The sequence below is a fragment of the Dipteris shenzhenensis genome, chromosome 9 (assembly GCF_047967505.1).
Source record: "Dipteris shenzhenensis isolate YYH24624 ecotype China chromosome 9, Dip_SZ_1.0, whole genome shotgun sequence".
NCBI lineage: Eukaryota > Viridiplantae > Streptophyta > Polypodiopsida > Gleicheniales > Dipteridaceae > Dipteris > Dipteris shenzhenensis.
Window position 1 is genome coordinate 18852349 of NC_141604.1, and position 22377 is coordinate 18874725.

Sequence of the window (22377 nt, forward strand, 5' to 3'; positions counted from 1 at the left end):
GCCCAGGCCCACTACTTGCCACTTGTTTAGCACACAAAATGTACAGGCTGCACTTTGCAGATTACACAATCGGAGAGCGCAGGACCATGAGGGTTGACGGACTGAGCAATTTGCACATGGAGAAGAGGTCCTAGCTCCGGTCCTTGCACAGAGGTTCAACTAGGCTGTGCGCCACGATTTCCCACCTACCTAGAGCACTATCACTATTGAACCGATACACAAAGCCAAAGACCCTATGGCCACTGGGAACTACCGTACCCTCATGATTGGCCATACTCTGACCAAGATTTATGGATCAGTTTTAGAGCGGGAGCTCAGCAACCACACAGAGGCTCTGGGGCAGTGAGCACTAGGACAGGGCCCTAGATCACAATTTCAGTCTAAGGGCTATTATTAAGGAGGCGAGGTCCAGACACCAGAAGGTCTACACATGCTTTGTAGACTTTCAAAAGGCTTTTGACACTCTCCCACGGTCCCGCATGATCAAAGACTACAAGAGTTACAAATTCCAAAGACGATATGGGGGGCGATGAGCCTGTATGAGTCAGTCAGAGGTAGAGTTCACGCCCCAGGTAGTCTATCGGATTGGGTCGAGGGTACGATCGGAGTGAAGTAGGGCTGACCCCTCTCACCAACCCTCTTTGGGCTTTACATTGATGAGATCACTACTGCCTAAGGCAAAGGATCACTTCCTTTATAGACTGCCTAGGAGGCAAAAGATCACTACTAACCGATCTCATGATACAGATATTTCTATATGTCGATAACATAGTCCTTATCTCATCCTCAGCGGAGGGACTGCACAGACATTTGGAGGCCCTAGAGGTGTTCTGGAGAGAGAGAGAGACCTAACAGTCCAGCTTGGGAAGACCAAGGTTATGGTCTTCAACACCTCACATGCAGTGCTCCGTCGACTAAGCTTCACTTATCGAGACAAGCCAGTGGAGATAGTGCAGTCCTACACCTATTTAGGAGCAATCTTCATAGGACCCCTTTTCACTGTGACACATGCAGCCCATGCATGACTCACATGGGGGCGAGGTGCTCTAATCCAGTTGAAGAGACAGTGCTTCAAGGCACACTTTCAGGATCCACTAACGAAGTGTTGGCTCTTAGATACGCTAGTGCGACCTACTGCCATATATGCAGCACCCTTCTGGGGTTGTGATCTACGGATAGCAGAGCGGAGGAGATTTGAGCGGCTACAGGTGACTATGGGATCAGTTCGCCATGACACCACTATAGATTGATGCCATCTTCCAGATAGTGACATTCATTCACAGAGTCTGGGACTTACCCCACTGGAGACTATTGAGGCTAGCTCTAGAGTCATCCAGAGGACTAGCTGAGAGCGGGGCGGACACATGGTATGCATGTATATCCACATGGTTTGCTAGACACGGGATTCAGATGGACAAGCTCCCTCCCTTTCAGTACAATATGGATGCACCCCCTGAGTCGAGCCATCCCACGAGATGAGACTAACCATATCATATGGTTAGACCTCCTCCAGCTCCACACATCTCGAGCTTGGGGGGGACTTTTGGTGTTTTCCGCACTCTGTCCCATAGGCCAACGAGGCCTCTCTCTCTCTCTCTCTCAGCAGTAATACTCAGGGTCTTTTCTCATTGAAAGATGTACAAGATGGCCTCAAGAAAATGGTAAATGGAAAGGCAGCAGACACTCTACACCTAGTGGCTGAACTCATTAAGTGGACCAATGAGCACACGCAAAGGCACATAGCAATGGCACTAAATCAGGCTTTGATGCATGGTTTCCCAACAGAATGGCAAGAGAATTGGATCAAACCAATCTACAAAGGGGGTGACCGCAATCAATTAACAAATTACAGAACAATTATGGTATGTTCCACTCTAGCCAAACTATATAGCACAATAGTAGAGGCAAAATTGAGTGCTTGGGCAGAGAAAGTAAATAAAAGAGCAATGGGACAAGCTGGTTTCAGACCAAAACATTGTACAGTGGATCACCTAGTCACTCTTCGAGTTTTGATGGAGGAAAGCCGCCTCAAGGGGAAGCCACTCTTCTGTTGTTTCATTGACTTTAAGAAGGCATTTGATACAGTGCCTAGGGATGTGCTATGGGAGAGAATGGAATGCATAGGGGTGCCCGAGGAAATAAGGTTTGCTGTCTTCAGACTTTATGAGAAAGTAAAATGTCAACTAAAATGTAAGGATGGGATGTCACAAGAGTTCTATAGTAATATGGGGGTAAAACAAGGATGTCCGCTCTCACCCACTTTGTTCGGCCTATGCATTGATAGACTTGAGGAATTGATGAATGAAGAAGCATGTAAAGATGAGTTATACAGCCCTCATCTAGCAGGTCTCGTGATTTGGTTGCTTCTTTACGCAGATGATGTGGTTGTTTTCACTGATAGTGAAAGTAAGATGCAAAAAATGATGGATATCTTCAGCATATTTTGTGCAGAGAGTGGGATGGCTATTAATGTCAACAAAACTAAACTCATGATAGTCAAGACTATACAGCCAAGCAGCCCCCTCCAAATCTTATATAAAGGACAACCCATTGAGACAGTGCACTCATTCAAATACTTGGGTATTGAAATCCCCGCCAATAATAGATGGAACAGCTGTGTGCAACGGAGACTTGATGCAGGATGGGCAAAATACTTCCAATTTGAAAATGAGTGCAACAATAGCAATACGAGAAGGTGGCAAGTACGAAATATGATCTTTGGGGCATATGTGATACAGACAGTACTCTACGGAGTAGAGGTATGGGGTGGGAGTATATCTCCATCAACGTGGAATGAGATAGAGAAAATGCAAAAGTCTTTCATTAGGAGGCACCTGGGCATCAAGGCTACTACACCATACTCTTTGTTACTCCTAGAGACAGGATGTATACCCATAGAGCTACATGCTCTGAAGAGAGTACTCAGATACATCACAAAGGTCAAGTGCATGGATAATGAAAGGCTACCAAAGAGAGCATGGAATGAAAGTCAGAAGCTTCAAAAGACAAACAAGGGCAAGATTTTGACATCCGGATGGGCACAGGACCTAAAAAAATGGTTCAAGAAGTGGGAAGTAGAAGAGTATTTAAACTACTCTTCAGAGGAGATTGATGAAGAGGCTTTTCATTATGACCTGCTGAATGCACTACACAGGAAATGGCAAACAGCAGAAAACAAAGATAAATTTGAGTACTATCGCACATATATCAACCCCGAATATTGGTCAATTTATACAGGAAGGGAGACAACAACGCAGAAGTACATATGTACACCTATAGCAGTGCATAAACGGAGGGCTTTAGCCTCACTTCGCACCCGATCACACCAGCTGCAAATAGAAACAGGGGGATGGAAAAAGATGCCAAGGGAGAGTAGAATATGCCAACTATGTGATCAAGGTATGGTTGAAACAGAAGAACACATGGTAATGATATGCCCTCACTATGCACACATTAGGGAAGAGTTCAATCACCTCCTTGAGGGACATAACAAACTGGCTGATTTGCTGCATAAAGGGTCACCTTCAGCTTTAGGAACATTTGTGTATAAGCTCTTCAAGCATAGGAATCCACCTGAATCCTAGAAGGTGGTTTCTCTTTCCACCCTCCCATCTTCGGGAGGAGCTTTCATGTACTTGTGATATTGTATTGCTCAGGTCCCATAGGCCGGTTTTGGTCTTCAGAGGACGATAATATATTCTTCTTCTTCTTCTTCTTCTCTCTCTCTCTCTCTCATGCAGCTTTTCCTTAATGCTTTATGCAATGCGAAGCTTTGTTCCTAAAAGTTTTTTTTGCTTTTACATGTATGTGTGCAACAAACTATGTATGTGGCCAATAAGCAACTCTCTCTCTCTCTCTCTCTCTCTCTCTCTCTCACACACAAAGTCTCATAGACCCATCGGTCTTCCGAAGACTTTAATAAACTTTCTTTCTTTTCTTTCTTTCTTTCTCTCTCTCTCTCTCTCTCACACACACACATATTGCACAAGTGAAGCTTTCCTCAATGCTTTATGCATTCAGATTGTTCTAAAAATTTATTTGCTTCTGATGACACGGCATCTATGGTCAATAAGCAAAAGGAAAGAAGTCAATGCATTCACAGGGCTCCAAAAGCATTTCATCTTGCTCACATAGAGAAATAACTATATGATAAAGCATGTATGTGTACCTCAAGCATGGACACGGCTGAGAGTGGAGCGGACACATGGTATGCATGTATATCCACATGGTTTGCTAGACACGGGATTCAGATGGACAAGCTCCCTCCCTTTCAGTACAGTATGGATGCACCCCCTGAGTCGAGCCATCCCACGAGATGAGACTAACCATATCATATGGTTAGACCTCCTCCAGCTCCACACATCTCGGGCTTGGGGGGGACTTTTGGTGTTTTCCGCCCTCTGTCCCATAGGCCAACGAGGCCTCTCTCTCTCTCTCTCTCTCTCTCTCTCTCATGCAGCTTTTCCTTAATGCTTTATGCAATGCGAAGCTTTGTTCCTAAAAGTTTTTTTCGCTTTTACATGTATTTGTGCAACAAACTATGTATGTGGCCAATAAGCAACTCTCTCTCTCTCTCTCACACACACACACACACACAGTCTCATAGACCCATCGGTCTTCCGAAGACTTTAATAAACTTTCTTTCTTTTCTTTCTTTCTTTCTCTCTCTCTCTCTCTCTCTCACACACATATTGCACAAGTGAAGCTTTCCTCAATGCTTTATGCATTCAGGTTGTTCTAAAAATTTATTTGCTTCTGATGACACGGCATCTATGGTCAATAAGCAAAAGGAAAGAAGTCAATGCATTCACAGGGCTCCAAAAGCATTTCATCTTGCTCACATAGAGAAATAACTATATGATAAAGCATGTATGTGTACCTCAAGCATGGACACGGCTGCTAGAGGTGTGTCCCATAGGCCACTTGATTCGTTTTTATAATATAGACCACCATGTGTCCATTTCTTTGCACTAGGAACATAGCAGACTAACCAACCTTCAGTTCGCGCCCACTGAACAAGCATGGCAAGTATAAATGTCTTGCCACTTCCAGGGAGGCCATCAAGAATGATATGCTTCTTTGAGCCAAGATCTGCTTTGTCCAAAAGCCGCCGCTCCCTTGCTAGTTTCTTTTTCTTGTTTAGGGCTGCAGTCCAGAAGCAGTAATCAAGTTGTGAGTTCAGCCTAAGAACGCTCTATGTCTCCTAAAATTTATTATTCAAGGCCTTCTAAGACTGCATGTGCACAATAGCATGAATAGTCCCAAAATCCCTCATCTCTTTTTGGAAGTGATATAAATCACCCACGGAAAATGCATAAAATAAAGCTTTGCCATAACATAAGATATTCCATTCCTAGGGCCATACTGTTGAATTATGTCACCAGACGGTTCTAAGTTGTAAAAACACGAAGCAATTTTGTCATGGATTAACAGTTTCTTGAAACTTGCTCTCATTCATGTAATATGTCATTCAACTCATGTTTCGCCTACTATTGAAATTGAACGAATTAAAAGTTTAAGTATGGATCTATGGCTACCAAACACCCAAATTCCTCAAACCCTAAATCCTAAACCCCCATAAAACCCTGTTTTTTCGATATGGGCGTCGGTATATACTGACGTCCATATCGACGATTCACTTTATATACCCATAGTAATACCGATGCTCGTACCGATGGTTTCGGGGAACCAAAACCATGTGATGTTCGTCCCGTGACACCATTCGTTTTTTTGTGCATTCTACTCCCTACGATTTCGCTTTCAACTCGCGACCAGCAACCCTTGCCTCCTTACTCCTGCCCCCTCCCACCTCTCCATCCTCTCCTACATTGTCCCTCTGCACCTATAAGACTTGTTGCAGCTCCCTCTCCATCTCAAGGTAAGAATTCCTCAAAAATTGTACTGTGTTGAATGGGTAACCCCTTAGACTCCTTGAAGGCTATGAATTTAACATACAAAAATGGTTTATGACCTCTCCTTTTGGAAGGATCAGCATTCCTAGACCTGCAAAATCCCGCCTTCAAAAATGCTCAGTAGAATTAAGAAGCCTCCTATCTCCCATATGCATTGGAATTGGAGGCTGAAATTGGTTCTCAATATTTCTTGGGAAAAGATAAATCTCTCTTTAAGCTTGAAGAAAACGGCATACAAATCAGCTATCCACAATGGTGCTAGTCGCGCCAAGCCCCTTGCAAACGTTCCATAGAGTTTCCAGCTGACTGCCTTTGGAGCTCAAGAACAGGCACCATGAGGGACTGTACGCCAACTAGATACCTGACTACCTATGGGAGCTCTAGCCACCATGACCCATTAAGGGGACTATACAGCCATGGCCCACTAGACACCTCGATTTGTGAAACATAAACTGCCCTTGCAGGCAAGGTCTTAGAATATTTTCAATGCTCAAATGCCCCCTTGCAAATTCTTCTGTGGAGTTCCCAGCCAAAACCTTGAAGCAGCCACTAGGAACCTGTTAGAGGGACTTTACAATCACCAAAATGCCTCGAACCATGAAAATTAAAGTACTTGGAGTTTAGGATGCTCAAAAGTCCTTTGGAGGCCTCTTGCCTTGCTCTCACATGGAGCACATCATGAAGAGAACATCAAGCCAAATGCCCACACACAGGCTGGTAGCCGGATCTGCTTTTAGGATGTGAATTTTCTATGCATTTTTTAAAAAATCTGCTTTGGAATCATCTTGTTTGGAGTCATGTCACTGAAGTTATAGATTTTAGTACATTTGCACCTACATCTATCGCTGCACTATAGCCAAGCTCAAAAAGTGGATAAGACTTGGCTGCGGATAGGCTGGTGCAGCCAGTGCCTCCCTTGGGAAGGTCTACATGGAAGCACGTCATAGTGTTAGCCAATCCATGTAGTCCTAAGCCAAGAAGGGCAAAGGCAGTATGACTGAAATCTAAGCCTGCCATTGCGACTGCCAGAGATCCCAGTAAAGCTCATGGAGGGGTCATCTGTCCCAAAGCATGCCAAGCTCCCATTCAATCACCCAATACTTTCATTGTCTTGAGCTGGTCCAAGGGGGCATCTACTCAAATAAGGTGCTAAAATATATGAGGTTCTAAGCCCTAGCCTCCACTTGCCAATGACCAACTGTGTTTCACTCCCATCACCCTCAGGGAAACTCCTATTCAGTAAAACTCAGGGAAACTGCTATTCAACAAAACTCGACATGCAATCTTCCAAAGGATCTTGGGTCCAAAGAGAAGCTCCTCCCTCCACTCACTCAAAATGGCAATGCCAGCCTCAATCCTCGCCCACTAGCTTCCTACAAGCAGCCCAATTGTCTCATTGGATCCTTTGTGCCATCTTGTTGATGACACAAAGGATCCAAGTGTGCCCAACCATCATCCCAATGTGCTCAACCAACCTTTTCTACACCTCACCATCCAGAACTTGGATCCCAGGGGCCAATAAAGAGGGGTTGTCTCTCTATCTTCTCTCTGCAGTGTGGACTCACCTCAAACATCCAAAACGTAGATGCCACCAAACCTTCATCATGCTCATTATCCAGCTCTGTAGAGAAACATGGGATAGTTGCTTACTTTAGGCCAACTCTCCACGGAGAGGATTTACTCAGAGAAAACAAGACACACTAACGGAAAGACACAACTCAATGTATGTGCTTAATGAACAGTAAAGCAGGCAACGCAGATCTGAAAGAGAACACAGATGTGCAGCCAAATTAGAATAGATATAATGGCGTAAACCAAGAACCAAAACTGCCAAGGCATGTACAAACACCTTCAGCAAACAAACACTGAGGTAAGGTAACGAAGGATGGCTTCGTTTGCTGCACCCTCTGAAGGAGGATCCTTGTCTTCTGCCACGTCCATGCGTGTAGGCTTCAGTAGCTGCTCAAAAGTCAAGCACTCATGCGAAAGTTCTGAAAACTTCCTTCAACGCACTCCTTATGCTCTCCTACAAGCGTAGGTCTCCACCTAGGACCGCTGCAGACGTCAGGGCCTGTTGCTGCAAGAACTCCTTCAATGTGGTGATCCCTAAGGAGCTCCCACTGCTCTTTCCTCCTCTGAGATGATCTACACGCTTAGCACAAACAATGCCAGGAACCCCCCACATGGGTCTCCTTATATAAGTGGTGGCAATAAGTCAATTGGTAAATTTTGGTGTTGGTCTATCACATGCCTAGGATACATTCGGTATAAGGCCATTAGAATTAGGGGTGAATGTCAAAACAGGTTGGCATACTCTTACAACAGATGGTGTACCTGGTTTCTAATAGTGTGAGTTCATCAAGTGAATGTCAAAACAGGTTGGCCTACTCTTACAACAGATGCTCTCCATAATGCTACTACTTTGTTGGTCCCCACTTGAGAGTTGACTTTTTCGATCACAAAGTCAACATTGACTTTTGACCGACTTGGTCACCGGTTGGCGTTGATCAACTAACCATGGTCAACGGTCGGCATTGACCAGCCAATTGTGGTTGGACAAACTCCCCTAGAAGTCTATAAAAGGAGGTAATTTCATCCATTCAAGGATCATCTACTTTTGGGCCATCTCTCAATCACGGAGTTCTTCCAGCTAGAGCATGTGGACCCCATACTACGAGGCCCCGACACGATCGAGATCTAGAGCCAGCAACATGACAGTTCAAAACAAAGGGTTGATGCACATATTACACTTGGGGATATCCCCTCTTTGTTTAGAGTCACGGCTCAACCGACAAGGGTCACCGTAGCCCTTGTTAGGCATAGAGCTATGACCAAGTGACGACACAAGACCACGCCCGTGAGTAGCCAACGGCACTCTATCACCGACTTCATGCTTCCGCTATCTCATCCACCTGGATGACCTGATGATGAGGAGGAGGAGGATAATGATGATGATGATGATATTGATGTGTAGTCGATCACTCTGACATGACTATGTAGTACTTAGCACTAGCTTTTTGCATTCTGCATTGGTGTGGATGCTCGTTAAGTAGCTCCACCCTCACAGTTTGTTTGTATCAGGATTCTCACAGTCTCATAGACCCATCGGTCTTCCGAAGACTTTAATAAACTTTCTTTCTTTCTTTCTTTCTCCTCCAGACTGCAATAGTAATAATTCACAGCCAACAACACAGCGCAGCAGATCCCGCATATCCAGGAGCCATGGGCACAGCCATAGCAGCCCAACATCATCCTCCTTAGGCACCTAGTTCAACAAGAGGCTTCCACAATAGTTAGGGGAGTTTCCATCGCATTTTTGCAGCCGTTTTACAGCAGCAGTGATACTCCGATGGGTATCCATTTTGTATGCCAATTTGGCACTCATGTACAAACAATAGCTAGGGCATTTATGCCAGCATGATAAATAAAACAGTGCACAATAGTTAGGAAGACCTCTTCTATCTTTCATGCCTGAGTTCTCCTTTGTGCATTCATCTATTTCCACATAGCAAGTCCCGCATGTTACATTCATATCAGAGCAACATGGTTCCTTCTTAGCTGAATTAGGTTGGAGGGAATGTTGGCACTAAATCATAGTAATGGGAACGCAACAGGTGAAGGAGGGAGCGTGTGGTAGCACCATACTCCGTTAACCTCTCCCTCCCTCCACCACACATCAGGGTCGGCTCCCGTCTTCACCCGTGTGCATTTACACCTTGCAGCAAAGGGGGGAATTTTTTACCTAGCAGTTGGTGTCGCAGCAATTGATGGGTCTAGAGTCTTCCATCATGGACCCATCTAGCATAGGAGCTCTCATGCGAGTGTTTAAGGAGCAAATCGTCTCCTTGAGCAGAATCGGCCCCTTTCTTAGCAGCTCCAACTCTTGCGCGAGTAAGAAAAGAAGACAAAGGATGATGCAACGACATTGGACCATTTCCAGCTTTTGCTGGAACAGGAACGCCTTACGCCACCGCGCATTGAGCATCAGCTTTAGTTGGGCTGACTCACATTTCACCTTCTCATCAAAAGTTGTCAAGCCCAGTGGGCTCAATTTCAAGTCCTACTATCCTTAAAGCTCAGCAGGAGGGGGCGTCTCAGCTGGAGTAGCGAGTGTACCTATTAGCAATACGGAGGTTGATGATTCCTTGGCAGTCAGTCAGGATAGTCATGTAGTTCCCTCCACAGTTCCCCTTCCTTAGCTCTTTAGGAAGGCAACAGTTGTCACGGGCATCCACAGCCCGTGGCCATATTGGACTGCCATGCAAGCCCACGCATTAACAGTTGCAGCAAAGGCACCATGTCAGCAGCCAATCGGCCACCCTGTGGGCTGGTTGGTGCCACATCAGCAGCCAGTCATCCACGACAGCCCAATCAGTGGGAAGCAGCAAGGTTGGCCATGCTGGTCGGTCAGTTTTGAGGCCCAAGGGGGCCTATAAAAGGCAGCCCCTTGGCCTTCATTTCTCATCCCACCTCAGGCCTTCCAGCCTTCAGTGAAGCAACACCTAGGCCTCCCCGCAACAGACCAGCAAGGAAGCCTCAGCCTCTTCAGGATCTAGTGAGGATTCACCTCCTCTAGGTAGTCTAGCCTTCAGTTTTCCAAAGAGGGTTTCAGCCCCTTCATACAATTGTATTCAGCCCTTTGGACATTCATTATTCAGTTGTATCTATTTCCTCTTCGGAGGTCCACTACATTCTCTCCCTCTGATTCTCTCACTCACATCCACAGCATCACTTTGTGTATTGAGTGCATCATGTTGCAGTTGCAGTTAGTATTGAGCACGAGAGAGAATGAGGATGGTCTATCTCCCGCTACATTGGTATCAGAGCTTCAGATTCTTTCCTGAGACTGAGGAATTTCCAATATATTTTTTTGGGTATTTTGTGCCTAACCCGAACTCGTAGTACTTCCTGAGAAAGAGGGTTTTCCTCTTCTTTTTTTTGGGTATTTTGTGCCTACCCTGGACTAGTGGTGCTTCCTGAGACAGAGGGTTTTCCTATATTTATTTATTTTGTATCTATTTCCTCTTCGGAGACATTCCCCTCCTCTGATTCTCTCACTCACATCCACAGCATCACTTTGTGTATTGAGTGCATCATCTTGCAGTTGCAGTTAGTATTGAGCAGGAGAGAGAGTGAGGATAGTCTCTCTCTCTCTCTCTCCGGCTACATTGGTATCAGAGCTTCAGATTCTTTCCTGAGACTGAGGGCTTTCCTATATATATTTTGTTTTCTATTTTGTGCCTATCCCGGACTAGTGCTACTTCCTGAGACAGAGGGTTTTCCTGTATATTTTTTTGTGTATTTCGTGCCTACCCTGGACTAGTCGTACTTCCTGAGACAGAGGGTTTTCCTATATTTATTTATTTTGTATCTATTTCCTCTTTGGAGGTCCGCTACATTCTCTCCCTCCGATTCTCTCACTCACATCCACAGGATCACTTTGTGTATTGAGTGCATCATCTTGCAGTTGCAATTAGTATCGAGCAGGAGAGAGAGTGAGGATAGTATATCTCCCGCTACATTCGTATCAGAGCTTCAGATTCTTTCCTAAGACAAAGGGTTTTCCTCTCTTTTTTTGGGTATTTTGTGCCTACCCCGGACTAGTGGTACTTCCTGAGACAGAGGGTTTTCATATATTTATTTTTTTTGTATTTTGTGCCTACCTCCGGACTAGTGGTACTTCTTGAAATAGAGGGTTTTCCTCTATATCTATATCTTCTTGAGATAGAGGGTTTTCCTCTATAGATTCTCTCTCTCTCTCTCTTTCTATATACATATATATATATATATATATATATATAGCATGACCTCGGAAGAATCAGTCGACATTTCCCTTAATGGATCTATCTCTGTAATATATGTGTTTGCGCTTCATGTAAATGATCGGGAGGGATTTAATGTCAAGGTCCTAGGTGAGGGCTGATAGCACCAGACTAGGTAGATCTAAGGCCAAGGGCCTAGTGCAAAGATTGTGCCTAGGGGCACGGAATTTAATGCATCCCAAGAGAGGGGTGAAATGTTGCATCAGAAAGTGCCTAGTGCCGCGAACTTTGTAGTTCAGATGCGGGAGATGCTAGCACTTGCGAGAGCTAATATCGCCATATATATATAGAAAGAGAGAGAGAGAGAGAGAGAGAGAGAGAATCTATAGAGGAAAACCCTCTATCTCAAGAAGTACCTATATATATATATATATATATACATACTTATTTTTATATTTATTTATTTATTTTTACTTTTTACTTTGTTGGTGGGTATTTTGTGCGTACCCCGGACTAGTGGTAGTACCATACTCCATTAGACGCTCCCTCTCTTACTCCATCATGCATCGGGCCAGCTCCCATCTTCACCCGTAGGTCTTTACACCTTGCAACGTGAGGGGAAAGTTCGTTTCCAGAAGTCAGGAGGTTCAGGTTAGTCAAGGACAGTCCCATCGTTTATGGTTTAGACAAGATCCGGTAAGGACACCATGAGCACCAGTGCGCAGTCCAACACAAGGGACGAGGGTTCAGTGCCTCCACCACCCCTACCACAGAACCCTACAGACACTGCCATGTCTCCCATGACAGCCATGTTGCACGCAGGTGTAGCAACAACAATTCGAGGCTCTCTTCACCCGCATGACCCAGCTTCAGAAGATGCGGAAAGACTATGAGCAGGCCGCCAAAGAGCGCAAAAGGCTAGCTCGGGAGACAAATGAAGAACGCAATCAGGAGGCTCGGGAAGCGAAAGAAGAACGCAATCGGGAAGCTCAAGAAGCCGAAAGGGCAGCTCGGGAAGCAAAAGAAGAACGCGATCGAGAAGCTCGAGAAGCCGCGATCAGACATCCAGTGGTACGTCCGTAGTTTTCGGCCACATGACTATGCGAGCTTGCTCAGAACTTTGAGCTCATGTACAAGGGTCAAGGACCCAAGCTGTTCAACAGTAAGAAGCCCCGGATTCCTTCGCCAAGCTGTTCAACAGTAAGAAGCCCCGGATTCCTTCGCCATAGATGGAGGAAAGAAGGCCAGCACGGGGCAACAAAAGAAGAACAGTCCAACAAAAGACAACAACGGCTATGGAGGGTACTTGGATGCAACCGGCAAAACGACCTATGCCAAAGAGAACCGCTGCTTCTTTTGCCATGAGCAAGGGCACAAAAAGTAGGATTGCCCGCATTTCAAAAGCAACAAGCCAATGGATCCATGTCCAGTGGTTCTTCTACAGCTTTGACTCTGGCGAAGACAACCTTAGTGGTTGTAGAGGAGATTGAAGAAGATCAGTAGAAGGGGAACTCTCACCAGTTTCCCGCCATGTTCGAGTTCTACGAACAGATCGGTGGCCAGAAAGTCCTCATCCTCGGAGTTCTGAGATCATTTCTACCAAGCTGCTCAGTGAGCCAGGTTGACTCTCACCCTGTGTGATACCATCGCCCTAAATGGGGCATTCATAGGACAGTAGGTGAAAAGCAACAACATGGCCTTAGGCACCACTCTAAAGATAGGAGGATGGGCAGACACCCATACTTTCAAGGTCGCACCAACTCAAGCAACATACATCAACTTGGAAGCCCAATGGTGGCACCAGTTCCAAGTTCGCCCAGACTATAAGCACCAAGGTTTGGATCCTCAAAATTCCAGACCATGGGGGTAAGTTCATCGCTTGGCTTAAATACACTTTGCCTCGCCCTTTGATTTCTACAATCTAGATGGCACGCGAGATTCGCAAAGGAGGAGAAGCATACATTGTCTATGTCAACGCGACCAATACAAAAGTTCCAATTAGGACCCCCGAGCACAAAGCTTTGCTTCAGCAGTACCAAGACATTTTCCTCACATCGCGCTTGCCTCCAACCTTACCACCCAGCCGGCCAAAGGACCATCATATTGAGCTTTTGCATGGATCATCACCCCCCAGCAAGCATCCTTACCGTCTCAGCAAGACGATGGAGGAGGAGCTTGAGTAACAGTTAGATGAGTTGTTACGCGGTGGCTTCATCCGCCCTAGTAACTCACCGTATGCAGCTCCAATTCTCTTCGTCAAGAAGCAGCTCAGATGTGTGTGGATTACCGCGCATTAAACAAGCTGACCATCAAGAGCAGGTTCCCCATGCCAAGGGTTGCGGTACAAAATCCTGTACAGATAGAAGGCGACGCGTACCACATTGCAGGGCGAAAGCACAAAAGAGACGCAACAGGACCCACAAAGCTAGCGAAACTATTCGTGTCCACACAGGGAGTTTCTCTTTTCGCAGGTGCCCAAATTTCCATCAACTGCACCATAAAATTTTATCCTCTACACCTTGGAAATTGGAGGTTGTCAAGGAAGAGCGCTCTCATAAACTTCTTTTTGGATGGAAAACGGGACGTCCTTCCCCCTTGTGATGTATTTGACCATGCCCCTAAGCTGCTGAAATATTTGAATCCATCATGATTGCCGATCACTCCAATAGGAGTTGGGCATTGTCTAAAGCCACTTTAAAGCTTGATGGTATGTTTTGATTATCAGGGTCCGTCCATAAAGGAACAGCTACCAGTGGTTCAATGCCTAGATTACACCAAGTAATTCTCTACAATAGACCGAGTTATTCGGGGTCCAAGTGAATGCATTATGCACTGATGATATAACCCAGATACTCGATTTCCATCAGTCCATGTTCACTCTTTTTGGCATTGAGATATAATTGATTGTCGTACAAAAGCTGGAGAGCTTTCCGCACCTTCCTTAAGTGGTGATCCATTGTGGCTAAAAAGATCAAGATATCATCTAAAAAGATAAACAGGCACACTCCTATATGCTCCGCGACATCATTTATTGAACGTTGGTGGTGCATTTTTAAGACCAAACAGTATGACTACAAACTCATAATGAGCTCGCTCTATCCTAAATGTTGTCTTCGAGATGTCACTGTCAAATATGCAAACCTGAAGATAACCGCTCTTAAGGTCTATCTTAGAAAAACATCTGGCACCGTTCAAGCGCTCTAAGATGTACTCTATGCAGGCCATTGGAAATTTATTGCTAATCTTAATCTTATCTAGTCGATGCATAGTCATCATAGTGCCCAAAAGCGGCGTTTTTTGTCACCCGAAACGGTTCACCGTTTTGGCGGGGTTTCCAAAACAGAAAATGCCATTTTGGGGAGGGCAATTTTGGCCCCAAACCATGCAACTCCTCCCGCGCCGCCGTGGCTCTTTTCTCTGCGCAGCTCCGCTCCACCATCTCCTCTTCACAGCCTACAGCCCTCTCACCTTACAACTCTCTCCTCCTCCAACCTCTCCTCCTTGCTCTCCTCTCATCCTACAGCCCCCTCTCAACCCGCTGCCCCTCCTCCTTGCTCTCCTCTGCTCTCCTCCTTGCCCTCTCCTCTCCTCCTTGCTCTTCTCTCCAACCCCTCTCCACCTTGCCCCCTGTCATCCTGCTTCAACATGTATCCACTTGCTTGGTACTATTTCTTTTTGTTTTTCAATAGTATGCTTATTAAGAAATGAAATGTTTTCCTTCTGTTCAGTTACGGACAATGGGGACTAGGTCTAGCATTTGAGGGTGGACCCCCTTGCTTGGGGTTATGGGCATTAGTGACCCACAAGAGTGATGGCCTCTCTTTGAGAGGGACATCTAGAAACCACACCCAACCTGAGTACCCAAACATGGGACCAATCAAATGCACAGATTGCATACCGACCTAGGAACCATTCAAGAGAATGTTCCCTGAGCTTTGGGTGTGGGCCTGGCAGCATGCCAAGAGTAATGGAGATACAAGATAAGACGACAAACAAATGAGCTCAGTATGGCTCAATTATGACCTTAGAGTACGTCAATAGATAGTCTAAGCTGTTAGGAACCCGTGTGTGCGATCAGAATTAAATTCTGACAACTTTGAAATTTTAGGGTTTTTGGGAGTGACGTGGCAGCTGACACATGGCAGACTGCCACTTGGAATCTGAGCTGGCAGGTCAGTCCACCTGTCCCACACATGTGGCAGCATGCATGGCAAGTGGCAGGGCATGCAGGCCAAGTGTTTGGCCCCAAGTAGATTTGGGGCAAGTTGTGGGCTGTCCTCTTTGGGACTGCAGCCCACCAAAAATCTGGGACAAGTGTCCACCTTCCACTCTAGGCCTAGGAGGGGGGCTGAGCCTATAAAAGAAGGCCTCTCCCCTTCATTTCACACATGAAAATTTCGTCACTTTTCTTCTCCCTCCTTTTAGATGATGCAGCAGAACCTCTCCAGCTCCTTGGGTGCAGCCAGCTTCTCCCCAGGCCATTCTCTCACCTCAGCAGCACTTTCTCTCTCTACAACAGCACATTCTCTCTCTACAGTTCCAGCCCCTCCTCTCCAGAAATCTGCCCCCTCTCAGCTCTTCTGGAACAGCAGCAGCATCCTCTCTCCTTCACCTAGCCTGGAGCAGCCACAGCCCCTTTCTCTCTCCTGCTGCAGTCTTTCTCTCTCTACTGCAGAATTTCTCTCTCTACTGTTCCAGCCCATTTCCCTTGCAGAAATCTGCCTTTCTGTGCACCTCTGGAACAGCAGCAGCTCCTCTCTTACATCTCCTCCCTTGGGATCAGCATAGGCACTCTCTCTCTACAGCTATCACTCCATAAAAGCTTTCTCTCTCTAGCCTACAGGCTGTTTTTCTAAGCTGTTCTCATTCCAGCCCCATTTTCCACACTCTCCTCACCCAAGGTAGCTTCAGAGGCATCAAGGACTTCATCTACAAAAGGGCCAAGTCCCGAAGGGAGCCTGTATTGTCAAGTTTATCTCATTTACAGCACTATTTCATGTTGTTTCTACTATCTTTCTAGAAACTAGTGTTTGTCTCTAATGTTGGATGTAAGTGGTGATTGTTGCAGGCTTCTTCCTTGTGGATTGGGCAAGCCAAGAGCTGAAACCTGAGCTTGGAGTCCTCCTTTTTGTTGTCTACCTTGTACATATGCTCTTGAGTCTTGTATCTATGAGTTCATCAGTTTGGAAGGTGCATTGCACCTTGGTCTTGTATCTCCATTTTCAAGAATAAAGTGAGCCTGGATAAGGGGGGGGGCCCGTCTTGGCCCCTCAATCATATTGCATTCTCCAATGATGTCACTTTGTGTTTAAGCTGTATAAGTCTTAATTCCAGCTTAATTGCAAACTATTAAGTTCAAGTATATGTGTTTGGCAACTCGCAATCATCTCATTCAAATGCCTCTGCAAAATCCGTTGTGTGAATTGATAGAAAGCACCGAGTAGTTTACACCCCCTCTCCTCGTTGCTCTCCTCAGCCCTTGCCCTCTTCTCCTTGCTCTCCTCAGCCCTTGCCCTCTCCTCTCCTCCTTATTGTCCTCTCAACCCTTACCCTCAACCTACATGGCTCCCGATGCATTTTGGAAACATGCAGAGAAATTGGGGAGCTATGAGTGGTCTGGTGGTTCTAAAAAGTGAAAATGCAAATTTTGTGGAGTGGAAAAACGGGGAGCATCACCGGTGTGAAGGACCATCTTGCCCATGTGCCAAATATTTCTTAAGATGTTAAGGAGAGCCTTGAAGAATGGAGGTGAAAGCGTTTGGCCGTTCCCAACGATTTCGATTCAATGAAGCCATCGAATAAAGCTAGTTCAAGTCAAGCACTAGCAGCAAAGAGGTGCAGAAATACAGAGTCAGAGAGTGGCCATTCCTCTATGTCAACTGTGATGCAAAGAGGACTCTTTGCCAGGGGATGTATCACGAGCCACTTCTCCACTACCTAGAAATTCTATACAAAAGACCAACATCCAAGCTGGCTTTCAAAAGCAGGCAATGGCAGAGGCAACTAGGGAGCTCACCCGATTGTTCATACGGTGTGTCATTCCCTTTCATGTGGCCAAGGCAAACCAATGGAGGAAGACCATAAGAGTCATCAGCCAGCTGCATTGGATGTGAGTGGGAAGGCTCTTCATCTGAGGCTCTCCGAGTACAAAAGCTCAAGCAGGAAAGAGCATGCATAGAAGTGCAACTAGAGCCCTTGAAAGAAACAAGGGAAAAGTATGACTGCACATCAAAGCCATTGATGCCTCCCTCCCAAGTCTCACAATTACCGACGCATTTATTTATATACGGGAGGCTATCATCCAAATAGGGCCTGAGACTGGTAATTCACTACCCATACACTCAAGTTTCAACTACATGCAACATAGTAATGTGAGTTACAACTTAAATCCTACTTAATTCTAATTATGTGTGCAGAAACGTATTGCCATTCGAGTGCTCTCTCAAGATTGCAGTTACAGTCCATGTGACGAGAACTGGAGCACTTGGGCACTCTTCCATACAAAGAAGAGAAATAGGTTGAGTACCTCTCAGCTAGAGCGGTTGGATTTTCATCATTGCAACCTCCAGCTCCTTGATAGGATTGCCAAAAACCCGGAGCCTTCTCAAGTGAATGTGGACAAGATCGACATTGAGAAGATGAAATTCATTCCAAAGATCCCACAGGACAAGCACGACATGTACTCCTTACTTTATGAGGAGTTGACAACGTCGACCCGCACCACACCGCTCTTCCACCTGCTCTCAGAGGCAGAGATCTGCAGGGGGGGGGGGGTTCCATCACTTCCACTTCAGCAGGGCCACAGGAGCGAGATCCTCTCCTATCTTCATCTGAGGCTGGCACTCAAGAATCAAAGGAGGCAAATGCTCTTAGCTGCTATTGGGCGACCCCATGAGGAGGCTACTGATGAAATTTGAGAAGCAATGCTCCAATATTAGAGAAGAAATCGCCTGAAAGAACAGTTGGACTTGGCACAACTATCACAAGTGATACTGCACGAATTTCCACCGGTCCTTGCTGGAGGACATTCTCTAGTATAAGACCTTTCTTTTTGCTCAAAAAGCCCTCTCAAAGTCGTTTCTATTTGGGCAAATTTCGGCCTCCAATCTCTGCTTGTTGCGGGATTCAGATTTTGACAGTTTTGTGGTTTTGAGGGTTGACCAAGTCAACATACAATTGGGACTTATACTGCTGAAGATCAGTTTACTGTATTTTCACTGTGTTTGATCATTTTCATTCAGCCATAAGTCTTGGAAAGTTAAATGTTTGACTGATATTTCAGTTTGGCATATTTTCAAAGTGTATGTATGCAAAGAAATAGTCATCATCTGAGGGGTTCTTGTTTGTGTTAAGAAGTACTACTTGTAAGAGAGTAGACACTGCCCAAATCAAGGGTAAGACCCTCTCATCTATCCTCATGGTCACTCAAGCCAAAAGTACGATGGACACTAGAAGGATGCAAAATGCTCTCTCAAAGCACGATGAAAAGTTTTGCACTGCCAAGATGAAGGATAAACCACATATGATTCATGAGCCTCTCCAAAGCATTGGCATTTGGACATCAACTTGGACTCTTTCAACTACATTAACATGGTGGTCGAGAATATGCACCCTATTGAAAATATCATTCTACATTTGTGGACCAGACACAAAGATAGCATGGAAACGACGCTAGAAAAGGATTGCTATCAAGGGGGAATCTTCCCCACATCTCCAAAATATTAGAGTTTTTTGTGTGTGGTCAATAAGGGTTTTCTGCCCTGGAATGTCCCCCTTAAATGATTGTTAACTTTATGTGTGAGTTTTACCTTGTCAGACCTATGGGAACTTCCCATGCATAGTCATTGTTCATTCTCCCAATTGTAAACCAAGAGACCAAATTCAGAGTGAGATCATTTGGGTGAGGTTGCCCAAATGAGTCTACTGCTGATGCAACTACAGTAAGTGCCAGGTTAGGATTATGAGTGTTGCCACTAGAGGTGGGCAAGCCATGAAGTTTCCCATGGACTACTAGGGTTGAGGTCATCAATTTGTGGGGGGGATTGTTGGGACAAACTGATGTAATGAGATCATACCATAGGTTACAAGGTCTATGATTATGAGTGTGAACACGTGTGTGTGTGTGTGTGTGTAGGTGTGACTAATGATGTGTCAGTTAGTAGGTGTGAATGAGTGAATCTAGGAGTGTGGTGTGTGATTGAGAGATACTGGGAGATAATTGTGGATCTAGCGATGCTCTCTTGATGTCACTCTTGGATGTTACCAGTGTCTATTTAATGACACTCTCTATGAATAAACATGCTTCATTTTCCATCATTGTGTCAACACCATGTCTCCCTTGCTTCCCCAACAACCAAGAGGGAGCCAAATTTTTAGCAGAAAAATATTGAACAGCATACCAAAGCCAACATGGACAGCAAGAAAAGGGCAAATCAATGCTTCATGTGTGGCGAGAAATGGACTCCTGAGCACAAGTAGTATGCAAAATGCAAAATACTAGGACAACCAAACAACCAAACTGAGCATGATCATTGAGTTCTCTGATGATGAGTTGTTGGTGAATGCCTTGATGTGACTCATGAGGAGACAGACGGAGCACAGGAGTCGGGACAAACTCCAGATGCTGGAGTCAAAAGTGGTTTCTGAGTGTCCCTTTGATCCAGTTGGGACTACTCAGCTTGGAGGGAACACCCATGACATGCACAAGCTTCAGCCCAACAGAGTTACACCCCTAAAGTTGTTTTCCTTGAGCATCGTGCTGCCGTACCATTCCATGCACAGATGATACTGATGGGAATGCCCCTGTGAATGAGGAGGTGCAATATTGGGTTGCTCAGCCAGTACTTTATTCAATATCTTTTAATGCATTGATGGGTGTGAGGAGTGCTGAGACACTCAGGTTAAAAGGTGATATTAAGGGCGGGACTGTTCATAAGCTTGTGGGCAGCGCAAGCGCAACAGTTTCATCAACACCAAGACCTTGCAGAAGGTGGGGCTTGTTGTCACAGAGATAGATTATGGGCTGAGAAGTGAGGTACGGGACATCTGGGCTGAAGGCACAAAACACTGCCTCCAAGCATGCATTCAAGTGCTACCTACAAACTACAGCCATGGGGCTGGTAACTCTGAAGGCAAATTGCCTTGAAAACTGCTTCTCCCTCTCCTTGAACGGAAGGCTTGGGAATGAGACCAAGGGGCCTCCTTTAATAGGAGAAGGGGAAGCCCAACCAAGTGGACCAGCAAGCTGGCCAACCACAAGATGGCTCCAACTGAACGACCACTAGCTGTATCATGTGTCTGTCATGAGTACTTTGAGCTCCGTCTGACCTGACTGGGTTCGATAGACAGTATCGGTGTGGGCTAAATGTACAAGACACAGCTAGAAGTATGCGCTCTATGTGTTGCCTACAAACTGCAGCCATATGGCTGGTAAAACTGAAGGCTTAAGAACTGCTGGCCTTGTTCTTTGAGTGCCTTAAACTGAAAGCTTGAGTAGGATGCAGGGATGATGCCAAAAAGTAAGTCGTGTCTTATAGGAGGAGGTGTGCTCCTACTTACCCACCAGTAAGCTGGCCAACTAGCCAAGTTACCCAACCAGCCAACCAGTTGCAACTGACCAGTGAGTTGACTCAAACTAGGCCCCTGTCCATTGTCCTCGCATGAAGATCCTTCCACTAATCAAGAAACTTATTCAAGACGTCTTTACATCTATCCTTCTCTACCCCAGACTAGGCACCAAGGCAGTCCACAAACATGGAAGAAAACAGCGCAATATGTGGGAAGACTTACACAGCCCCAAGTGGGCATGTGTTCCCTTAAAATCCTAGCCCACAGCCCCAATGTCCTCCTTATATTGAGGACTCACAGATAGGACAAGCTGCACTCACTCATGCTTTCCTACGTTCTTCCTCTAGCCTTCCCCCCTCCTTACATTCATATCACAGCCCTACTTGGGCGCATTTTTGCAGCTCTATCCTATAAGCTCCTCTGCAGGTCACCGTCTGTTTCAGCCCCTTGCCAACTTTTCCCAGGTTTATTTTAACATGTGACTCCGTCTTAGAACTCTCAATTCCTACAGCGCCTAGATCAATGACCTTAGGTTGAGAATGATCTACCCACAACGAAGAAATACTTAGCAATATAGCATGGTATAGACTTGAAGATAAAGAACTGAATGAGAACTACAACTCCACCTTTTTAACGTTCTCAAATTAAGGAAAGACAAACCGTCAAGATGGAGCTACATGTGTCCAGTAACATGGTCAAACCCACGAAAGCAATATTACTCGGTACAATTTTAGACATGAGGTTGGTGTTTGCAAGGACTAACAAGCATGGCGTGAAGAAACAAGCAAAGACGAGAGGGTACATAAGTTTGGAATACACTTACAAAGATAAGCACTTGGTTCAATCAGAGTCACCTCCTTGTTGTTGGGATTAGCAGTGGACTCCTCGTGATCATCAATCGTAGATATAGGCTCCGCTGACTTTTTTGGGCTGAATTGCTTGAAATGGCCGATAAGCTTCAGGAGTTGATTTCTTATAAGCAAAGCATTTACCCCACTAATGTCAAATTCCTTGGCAAAACTACTGGGCAATCCTTCAGGAAAAAAGCGTGCCTCATCCTCCTTGCTGCAGTACTCAAAAGCAAATTTGTGAGCCCATTTCCAAAAAAAGGGAAAAATACACAACGTTATAAGAAC

At 45.5% G+C, this 22377-nt stretch overlaps 1 protein-coding gene across 1 annotated transcript in view; it reads right to left on the bottom strand.

Annotated features, from left to right (window-relative positions):
- LOC147898319 (mitochondrial 28S ribosomal protein S29-like protein) overlaps window positions 1-22377 on the bottom strand; it is a 98223-nt gene that overhangs the window by 74765 nt on the left and 1081 nt on the right. Inside the window, exons 2-3 of the mRNA XM_087379628.1 lie at window positions 22065-22306; window positions 4880-5145 (exon numbers count right to left, since the gene is read on the bottom strand). Of these exons, the coding sequence (XP_087235754.1) occupies window positions 4880-5145; window positions 22065-22306 (508 nt within the window). The remainder of the gene's footprint in view (window positions 1-4879; window positions 5146-22064; window positions 22307-22377) is intronic.